Source organism: Cynoglossus semilaevis, chromosome 8, assembly GCF_000523025.1.
Source record: "Cynoglossus semilaevis isolate Cse_v1.0 chromosome 8, Cse_v1.0, whole genome shotgun sequence".
Taxonomy (NCBI): domain Eukaryota; kingdom Metazoa; phylum Chordata; class Actinopteri; order Pleuronectiformes; family Cynoglossidae; genus Cynoglossus; species Cynoglossus semilaevis.
The window spans coordinates 17,049,020-17,059,461 of record NC_024314.1 but is presented as its reverse complement, the minus strand read 5'-3'; the positions used below and the strand labels follow the sequence as shown (position 1 = coordinate 17,059,461).

At 36.9% G+C, this 10,442-nt stretch overlaps 1 protein-coding gene across 1 annotated transcript; it reads right to left on the bottom strand.

Moving 5' to 3' along the window:
- Positions 1–4,246: 4,246 nt before the first annotated feature.
- Positions 4,247–10,376, bottom strand: LOC103382500 (CD63 antigen-like). The gene is made up of 9 exons (XM_008315317.3): positions 10,245–10,376; positions 8,767–8,832; positions 7,679–7,804; positions 7,134–7,208; positions 6,907–7,002; positions 6,666–6,766; positions 6,181–6,277; positions 5,894–5,977; positions 4,247–5,153 (listed from the first exon to the last, which is right to left on the bottom strand). Exons 1-9 carry the CDS (start codon positions 10,302–10,304, stop codon positions 5,031–5,033), a joined length of 828 nt encoding a protein of 275 aa, XP_008313539.1. The 5' UTR covers positions 10,305–10,376; the 3' UTR covers positions 4,247–5,030.
- Between the last annotated feature and the right edge of the window lie 66 nt (positions 10,377–10,442).

Here is a 10,442-nt window from a genome sequence, read left to right as displayed (position 1 = left end):
TTACCAAATACTTTATTTAAAATTTCCATAGCATCAGTTTGATTTTTGATCTGTCTTATAATAAATGACCAGAAAAATATATTAAAAAGTAACATTTGAAAACAGCTAAAAATAAAAATATAAAACTGTTTACATATAAAAAAAACTTTAAAAAGAAAACGAAGGAAAAACATTCATTCAAATGAAATTAAAATTATTAGATTAGATTTTTCTTTTTTCAACATTATACATTTTATATATATTTAATATATTTTATCATTCCAATGTTTTTGGGTGGGGTTATTCCACCAAAAATAAATAATGTTACGTTAAAATAATTCTCTGGAATGCGAGTTTGGCACTGGACTTGATGGACACAGTTTTTCCTCGGCCGTCCGTCTGTAAATCTGTTTCCACTCGGGTCATTAACAACCCTAACCTACACCACCTACACCGCCTACACTGGTCCATTCTTTCGAGCTTCCTATGATTCTAATGCTTCCTCTGAAGTGTAGCTGTGTGTTACTGGCAGAGATGGTAAAATGTCCGAGAGGGAAGTTTGAGTGAATGTATGAACTAAGATAAACAACATGTGAACGCCGTACATGAATTCCGCAAAAGTTTCTCATCGTGTCGGACATATAGCCGTCGATTTTTACTTCAGTAAAAAAATATTTTGTTGTTCACTCCTTATTGAACCCTCTCATTTTAACTGACAAAGAGCAAAACAAAACAGTGCAGTACTATAGTACTATAGTACAAGTAGTGTAGTAATACACCTCAGGAGTGCGCCACCTATTGGGGAAATTACAGAAATGTAATGCTAGATATATATATATGATAAAAAATATATTTAATAATATAATTTGGACAAGTTACAGTACAGTGGTTACAGTAGTTCTTCTGATGTGAGTTTGTGACACAGGGATTACAAAACGACCACTAACGGCAAAGTTTCACAATCACACAGTCAGGTTTTGGGAAGGAAGCCAAAGGGTTAGGGAAGGGAACGGGAAATACTTGCTGCTGTGGGGGAGGCGTGGGCCCTGGCTAACTTTGAGGTAGCTTTTGACATAAAGAAATGTTTCAGGTTGAAGGTTTTATCAAGTCTGCATGTCGTTAAAAATAATCAAGCAAAAAGGAGTTCTAAGTAAGAAGTAAAAAAACCAAAAAACATAAAGAGCAGGTCTGCTGCTGCTACGCTGTCCTGTCTATGTGCCGCACATCTTAGGAGGAAACTGCAGCCCCCAAACACACACACACACACACACACACACCAGCAGCAAAGGCTTCAGATAATGGCTCCATTTTTACTGCCGGGGCCTCTGGTATCATGAAAGTTGAAAACAGAAACGAAGAGGAAGAAAAAAGAAGAGAGAAAAAACAATGTTCAGCCTGAAAAGAAGACGAAGACGAGGAAGAAAGATAGAAAGAAAAGACAGAAAGAAAGAAAGAAAGCAAGAAAGAAAGAAAGAAAGAAGGAAGAAAGGAAGAAAAAAGAAAGAAGAAAGAAAGAAAGAAAAAAAGAAAGAAAGAAAGAAAGAAAAAGAAAGAAAGAAAGAAAAAGAAAGAAAGAAAGAAAAAGAAAGAAAGAAAGAAAAAGAAAGAAAGAAAGAAAAAGAAAGAAAGAAAGAAAGAGAGAAAGAAAGAAAGAAAGAAAGTAAGAAAGAAAGAACGGAAAGAAGGAAGAAAGGAAGAAAAAAGAAAGTAGAAAGAAAGACAGAAAGAAAGGAAGAAGGAAAGAAGGAATGTTGCTGAAAAAGGGGGAGGGGACAGGGAGAGGTTAGAAGAGGATATGGACTACTGCATTGAGGAGTCCACAAAAACAAAAGCAGAAAAACAAACCTGTGATGATGAACTTAAGACTTTAGGACCGCCGCTGTGGACCTGTCACTGAGTCTTTTTATTCAATAACAAAAAGGCAAAACTAAAAGTTTTATAAAGTAAAAAGTTTTGCTTAAACGTCCTGTGAAAACTTTTTGTCCGCCTCCCCCGTACATACTTCTACGGGACGTCTGCCTTCACCTCCATTCTCGTATTTTTTATTGGTACATTCAAGGTACATCGCAGTCTCATCTGCAAACTGTCGAAGGAGGAGGAATGTTTGGCCGTAACCGACATCGTTCTGACGCTGTCTCTTTGACATCTGTGAACTGCTGTGAGCTTCGGCGCGGCATTCCAGTCTGATGTTTGGACTCAACATTCCTAAATGCATGTTTAGGTTTGGAAAGTTATCACTGTCCTGGTTTGGATTTTACAGAGAGAGGTGGAGGCTTGGGGGGCGGGGGGAGTGTCATGTCATGTGTCGAACATGTTCGCACTTGTTTTGTAGGTGAGATTTAATTAAAAGCAAAAACACGAGCACACCCACGCCTGAACTAAATATTTATAAAATATTTTAGGATTTTTTTTCTCATGTGATAATGTTTGTGGGGGAGAGTAGAGAAGAAACAGTCTGTTCAACAAACAAAATACATTGACCTTTTTTTTAAAAATGTGTCATATTTAACGTTCATAACGTTATTTTTAATTCAAAACACTGAAGGTGAATTCATAGACGAAGACTTTTTTTTTATGTAATTTTCAACTAAATAAAGATACAAAGGACAGATTCATTGTCGTTCTACGGTCAGTCAGGTTATCAGACCACTGTAGAGTGATGTTATCGGAGGTCACTTCCTTCATTAAGACACATCCATCATCGATGATGTCTTAGTGGTCATGTGATGCATTCGGATGACCACCATTTAAGATCAAAGATTAAAGCAATGTCCATGGATATCAAAAGAGGAATTTCTAGGAAATATTAATACAACAACAATGAAATTTCACCTTCACTTGAAAACTGTTTTTAAGTCTCATCATCTGGGCGATAGATGGATGGATGGATGGATGGATGGAGTACAGATTATATTTATAAGTATTTTTTGTATATATTTAATTCAAATAAATGTATGTTTTTTCTTTCATGTTTGGCAGACATACATTTGTATCTTGTTTGTAATTTGCCATACATTTATGTTTGAATTTGCAATTATTATTATTGTCACCACTTGTTTGTTAAAGATTGTATTAAAAATAGGGCAACTGACAGCGTTTCTGTGAAAGAGCAATACTGCCCCAGTAGAAGCTAACCGAGCACAACAGGTGCTCAAACCGCTAACATCCCCAAACTTCCCCAAATTGGCTGTTATGTAACCCAATTGGAGTGTGACGTGGCCTTGTGGCTATAATGTTTCCTGGAAGCGGTGCCTGAGACACAACTTGTGTGTCTGACTCACATCCTTCCTGTGAGTGGTGCATCAACAGAAAGTTTTTCATAAGAATCCCCCGTTGCATAAAAAACAAACTCCTTCCATTAGCAGTTCATGGATCAGGTCTTTGGTTCTACACACGGGTTCCACAGTGTAGCGGTTAGCACGGTTGGCACCTGCTGGGGGCATTCTGTTACCAGTGTATCTGCTGCTAACGCAAGAATTTCCCAAATATGGGATCAATATAGTTCTAATTATAATAATAATAATAATAATTATTATTATTATTATTATAATTAGAACTATATTGATCCCATATTTGGGAAATTCTTGCGTTAGCAGCAGATACGCTGGTAACAGAATGCCCCCAGCAGGTGCCAACCGTGCTAACCGCTACACTGTGGAACCCGTGTGTAGAACCAAAGACCCGATCCATGAACTGCTAATGGAAGGAGTTTGTTTTTTATGCAACGGGGGATTCTTATGAAAAACTTTCTGTTGATGCACCACTCACAGGAAGGATGTGAGTCAGACACACAAGTTGTGTCTCAGGCACCGCTTCCAGGAAACATTATAGCCACAAGGCCACGTCACACTCCAATTGGGTTACATAACAGCCAATTTGGGGAAGTTTGGGGATGTTAGCGGTTTGAGCACCTGTTGTGCTCGGTTAGCTTCTACTGGGGCAGTATTGCTCTTTCACAGAAACGCTGTCAGTTGCCCTATTTTTAATACAATCTTTAACAAACAAGTGGTGACAATAATAATAATTGCAAATTCAAACATAAATGTATGGCAAATTACAAACAAGATACAAATGTATGTCTGCCAAACATGAAAGAAAAAACATACATTTATTTGAATTAAATATATACAAAAAATACTTATAAATATAATCTGTACTCGATTAACCTACTAATGTTTTTTTAAATAATACTTTTTATAATGAACAAATTGTGCAAACAGTAAAAAATGTTTTTGTAACATTCAAAACATTTAATGTTTATTATGTAAACATTTCTTCAAAAGGCTCATTTTAAAAAAAACAACTGATTAAAAAAAAACCCATAATATTTAGATGGACCTAATTTAACGTATAATTTGTCATTTTCACATTTATTTACAATTTTAAATATACAGTATATTTAATGACAGCAACAATACAACATTATAAATAAAAAAAATATTTTTAAATTTCCGTCATGAAAAATGTTCACTCGATTTAATACTGTTTTAAATGAGGAAATTAGGTCTTTTCTTACGATAAATAACGTCCTCTTAGTGGAACCAAATTAGAAACCAATCCAATTACCTCGGGGCAGAGCTGATTTCATCATCGTGATGTTTCACAGAGACACTTCTGGAAATTCTAACATAACAAATACAAATTAAGAGCTTTTTAAATTATTTTAAAAAACGTTTAATACTAAATTTACCCACACAAGTGTCTCATCGTGTGGTTTCTTCAAGTGGACGTCGAGTGTTTCTATTAAAGTGAACGTTAGGCCATACGGACTGTGACGTGAAAGAGGCAGATAATATCTGAGCAGATGTAAGATAGTGCCACCTCGTGGCTACATCTGGAACAAGAGCAAAAACACAAACTGACGGCTAACTTTACTGGCTGTTGTTAGCCTATTAGCTTTGAAGCTAATTTTAATTTCTGAAAGGATTTTCCTCTATTATTATTATTATTAAAATTGTTGATTTTAAATAATATATTTCTAATTTTAGTTGAAGCCTCATTAAATTGTCAGAGGTTGCAGGGATCGGAGGTCACATGTCAGAGGTCAGAGGTCAGGCTAGGGAGGGTTTGGGCTGATATTTGACTCTGTTAAAATCGTCCACCGTCGTCTCCACCGGAGGAGTTTTCCAGTACTCTTCGAGACCCAGAGTTAGACACAGTATGATGGCCGCCATCTGCAGGACACACCGCAGAATGAAAATAAAAAAATAAAATAAAAAAACACGCGGGGAAGTGATGCAAAGACAAAGTGGTTTGAACATAACGAGGAAAAACAAGTGACATAAATTTGTAAAATACAAAATTATTAATCCTATTTTTACATCCAACTGTTCTGTTGTCGTTGTTAGATTTTTTTTTTTTCATTATATTAAATCAGTTGCAAAACATTTATAGAACCAGATGTTTGTTTGGTTTTTTTGGAAATATTTTAATAATGATATTTTTCATAATATTAAATATCACATAAAATCAGTTGCAAAACATTTATAACCTAGAACCAGATGTTTGGGTTTTTTTTTTTGGAAATATTTTAATAATGATAATTTTAATAATGATAGCAACAATAATTAGGGAATGCTTACAAGTATGGAACATTCTTTAGATTAACTGATTCATAGAAAATGAGTTGAGCGTTGTGATTGGATAAAAAAAAGGAAGGTCATTCAAGGGTCGAGGAGGAGATCAGGTGTTTACGCTGTTAGTCGAATCGTTTAGGAATAAACTTTTTCAAAAATTGAAAAATTATTTTTTGTTTTTGCAATATGCCGATTAGTTACATGATACAAAATATTTATATATTCAATCTGTAACGACTTATAACGACATAACAGATTAATTAACCATTTTCACTTTTCATTTAAAACCGTGAAGTGAAGCTGTGTGAAAATGTGGATTTTTTTTTTTTTTACATTACCGCGAATGTAGCGAAGGCAGAGATGATTCCAATTCTGAGTTTGATGGGAAAGCTCAGGTGAGACTTTAGGATGGAGCCACAGGGCTGCAGACACACACACAAATAAAGTGAACAAAAAAAGTGCTGCTTCCAGTTTCTTTTTGTTGTTTATGAAAAAAGTCATTTTTCTTTTACTAAACAAGCTCTTTGTTATTAAAATAAAATGTTTGTTTGATAATTAACACGTAATTCCACATTTCAAACATGTGTTACATAAAATAGAAATACATTTCTTTTCTTTTTTTTACCTTAGAATGAACCCAGAGTTTATCTGAAACTTTTGAGTTCAGACGATGGTCGCTAGAGGTCACCATCGCACACGAGTCCTCTGAGCTGGGGTTAGAGCTGTGGCATAATAAAAGACGAATAAATGTCTGATTTAAAAAAAAGAAATCTTTGTCGTTTTATTAAATTCACACTATTTATAGGCAAGTAAATTAAATTATCCATATTTATATAACTTTTAATTCAGCCTGAAAATGTTAAAATTTTAAGTAGGTGAAACAACTTAATTCAAAATTATTTGAATTCTTAAATTCCTAATTGACTCATATTTAATTCTGAAACTCTACCACTTGTCTACCACGTAAATCAAGATAACCCACAAGGAAACTGTTTTGTTAATTGATATAATAAAATAATGTTCTTAAAAATATATATATATTTTGGATCAGAATTTCAATCTGCAAATATACAAACAACAATACACCTTTTATTTTTTTTTTTTTTTTACCCAGTCTGTAAGCCTGAGTCAGAAGGCGGAAGCAAACAGAAACAGGAATCAGGAAGTTGATTTTCCCAGTCCTCGAAACTCCTTAGACCACAACAGGAATCCTAAAACATACACATAACCTGTATTTATAATAAACATATATAAACCACATAAAACAATCATTGGATTAAATAGTATATTGGTGATTAAAACGGATAATCCAACAGATTATTAATAAAAACTGAACAGAAAAGAACTCAGCTGAAGCCTGCAGTTTGTTCAGTTCCTTCTGGATGTACACATCTGCTCTGTGAAGCGGCGTCACGTTCAGGAACACCTCGTCCACTGTACTGTCCAACTGCACCATGTCAACAACGACAGCAGCACAAAACAACGCGATGGTGACATCATTCTGCATAGTTTTTGTACAGAAACGTGGTCAACCGCATCCTGTAGGTGGCAGCAGTGTTCAAAACGTGCTACAATTACCTGAGCCTGAACCTGAACCAGGGGTGAAGCAACAACAAGCAGAGCCACGAATTCCATGAAGATCAGAGCAGAGAACTGCGTATCAAGCACAGGCTAGCATTAGCATCATACGGATTGGAGTCTTTTTTTCTTTTTCTTTTTTTTTTCACTTTATATTTCTATAGCTTGGTGCACTCACGTGTGCTATCCCTATCCCTTCAGCGAAACAACGTAATTGTAAACTACTTTTTACTGTCTGCTAAAGACTATGTTCACGGTGGATTTAAGTTCAAGCTGTTAGAGCACCCTCTGCTGGATCTTACAGTAAACACATAAGACTAATTCATACCAGTAATAATAATTAGTATTATTACAAATTATTCAACCCACAATGGAAACATTACGGTGTTAGTCTTTGCAAGCGGCACATGCCGCCACAGGAGGCGCCCTTACGGATATGTGGTTCCATCATATTGGATATTTAGCACATCCTTGTGTTTGAATTATACACTATTAGCATTTAAAAAAAATGTTTTTCAAATCGTTATTCAAATATGTTGTCTCACCACAAGTAGCAGAGGTTTCAGGTTGAATGATGCAGCACAGATGCCGACAAGAGAGAGAATGACTGTGATTGGACCAAACACCTGCAGGACCAGAAGACCATCACTGCTGGACAACTCATCAAACAACTGAGGGGAAAACAAGAAGAGAACAAATAAAAGTCATAGGCTTTTTTTTTTTTTTTTTTTTTTTGCTGGGTTCGCATCGTAGTTTAAATGCAACCGTCATCGGAATGCTGTGTTTACTGTAGTAAACATGGAGGCTACACTTGTCAGCCCTGCCACTGCCTCCTGTGGTCAACCTGAGGAAAGTCACATAATAAAATGCAAGAGGTCCTCGAGTTACGACGTCCTCGACTTACAGCGTTTCGTGGTTATGTCATGAGTTTATTAAGAACGTCTTGTTCTATCATTAGTCAGTGAGAAGAGCGGACGAGTATGTCGTCACGGAGCTACGCGCTGAAGACGGCTTTGTTTACATTAGCCGGTTGTACGCCACACATTGAATTGTGTTTGTGTTGTTCTTTTGGGAACTCTTTGCCCTTCATTATGGCTCCAAGGTGCAAGTCAGACTTTTCTGATGTATTTTATGTCCTAAATAATGATGTCACCACTGTGTTAGCGTAAGTGAGAGACAGGTACTACATCTACATCACATCATCGGAACTGAACTCCAATGTCGAGGACCCCTACTACACCTTTACAGGTGGTTCCATTGTGAACGCGGAGAGCAGAGAGTCCTGGGTTCGATTTCCAGAGGAACCACATATGCCTAATGGCGCCACCTGTGGCAGCCTCTGTTGGTTGCAAAGACTCACACTGTAAAATCCCCCATTGTGGGATGAGTAAGGGACAGTATGTGAGTTCCGACTTACGAAGAATTTCTCCAGGAGTGTCTCACAGAAAGCTTAAAGTTTGCAGAATGATATTTGGCTAAAAAAAGTTTCTCTGTGTGCCCACTGTTTGTGCATGCTCGTTTTGGGAGGGGGTTCTGAGCAATCGTACCCTCAGATGACCTCACGTAAAATGAAGGTATCACATATGTAGCCTCTGGAAGCACTAAAAATAGGTCCAGGAGGGAGAAGAGTTACCTCAGCAACAGGAATGTTTCCGTCCATGGAGGAAAATCCAACGCCGATCATCACAATCCCGGACACCTGCGGGGATAATGGAGGGAAACGATGGCTGGGTTTAACAAGAAGGTATATGTTGGAGCCACATTCCTCCCAAAGCACTGTGTCAGTGTGGAGACATACAGCAGACACCGCTGAGAGGCATCAGCGTGCACAGAGAATGGTGAGTTTATTGTATTAAGTCAGGGAGTAAAAAAAAAAAATGTGACAAATCTAACAAAAGCCAGACCATAAAGTGGCACCATTTCTTTTCTTTTTTTTGTGAAAAAGCGAAGAGGAAAAAAAAAAGGGAAAAAGAAAAGAGAAATCGTAAAATTTAGCTACATATAAAAATGCATTTTAATTAAAGAGACAGTAAAACGTCACTCTGTCTGTGCCGCTCCAGAAAATAAAACAGCAGAGTAAATATCTCCGGTTACAGTCGGTTTAATAAAAAACATGCAGGATAATTACTTTAATCAGCTGAAGAAGTGTAAACAATAAAAGTCAGAGCAGCCGAAACAGGAAGCAGCAGAACAAGGGGCCAGTAAACAACAACAAAAAAACGGCACGAAGGAAGTTTTGTTTAACTCTTTGTACGAAAGGTGATCCTACAACAACCTCGACTTCAGGTCAAACTGTACACAGTTTATGCACAGCAAACAATTCATGACACCCGTTCCACGGCAGTGTTATCAACATCCCACTACACTGAACTCACAGTCAGTGACTAACTGACATATACGTAACAACAACTGTAGCAAAAGTGACAGATTGCTGTGGTATTTAGGTAATTCATGGGTTGAACGTGTTATTTTCGCAGCACTAATATTACTACTGAAAAAAAATGTAGCTACTTTCTAATTATTAAAAATGTCCCACAAGGGTAAAAATATAAATAAAAGAAAAGGAAATTTTAGGGGATACAACGATGTTTTTTAAAAAAAGTTCCCAGTAAAATATCGTTGTATGGAGGAACGTCATTTTCAAAAAGCACATGCGACATACAGTATATTGAAAATGTCATTGAAAAACTGTTTTAATTGACAAACGTAATGGGGCCATAAATTGATCCCTGGGGAACTCCTATTTGTGCTGATTCCTTAGTGATGGATTTGACATGTTTCGATACGTTTTTAAATGATAAATAAAATAGTACAAGCATGCATGTATTTCAGATTGCAGTACTACCTGATGCTTCATACGTCACACAGTATAACTTACCATCTATTCCCATGCATTATGTACATAAATGATTCAATATTTTAGGCAGGCAACGAGTGCCATTTCTCACCGTGACATATATTCAATCAGATTTAAGTCGTTTTTGACGAGAATGATCGCGATGATGACGACGATGACAGTCAGTGTGATCGTCATCATCGTCACTGGCCTCACAAACATACATGCTAGTGTCGTTCAGACGTGTGTTGGTTTTGAAAAGGTGCGAGTCTCACCAGCAGCAGCACAGTCACACAAATGGAAAGTCCTCGTAAGTAACTCCTGCACTGAGCCATGATCGCAGTCTGAGAGGAGAGGAGAAAATAGCCTGGACAAGAGTCTGCTGTTCACAGGGAGAGAGGAGGGGGGGGGGGGGGGGACTGGAGAGAGAGAGAGAGAGAGAGAGAGAGAGAGAGATGATGGAGGTGTGTAGC

Coding starts and splice junctions, on each gene's coding strand:
- LOC103382500 (XM_008315317.3), bottom strand. CDS start 10,304: ATGGCTCAGTGCAGGAGTTACTTACGAGGACTTTCCATTTGTGTGACT. Junction 7,003..7,133: donor TGGTTCAGGTTCAGGCTCAG/GTAATTGTAGCA, acceptor GACATGGTGCAG/TTGGACAGTACAGTGGACGA. Junction 5,978..6,180: donor AACTCTGGGTTCATTCTAAG/GTAAAAAAAAGA, acceptor GTGTGTCTGCAG/CCCTGTGGCTCCATCCTAAA.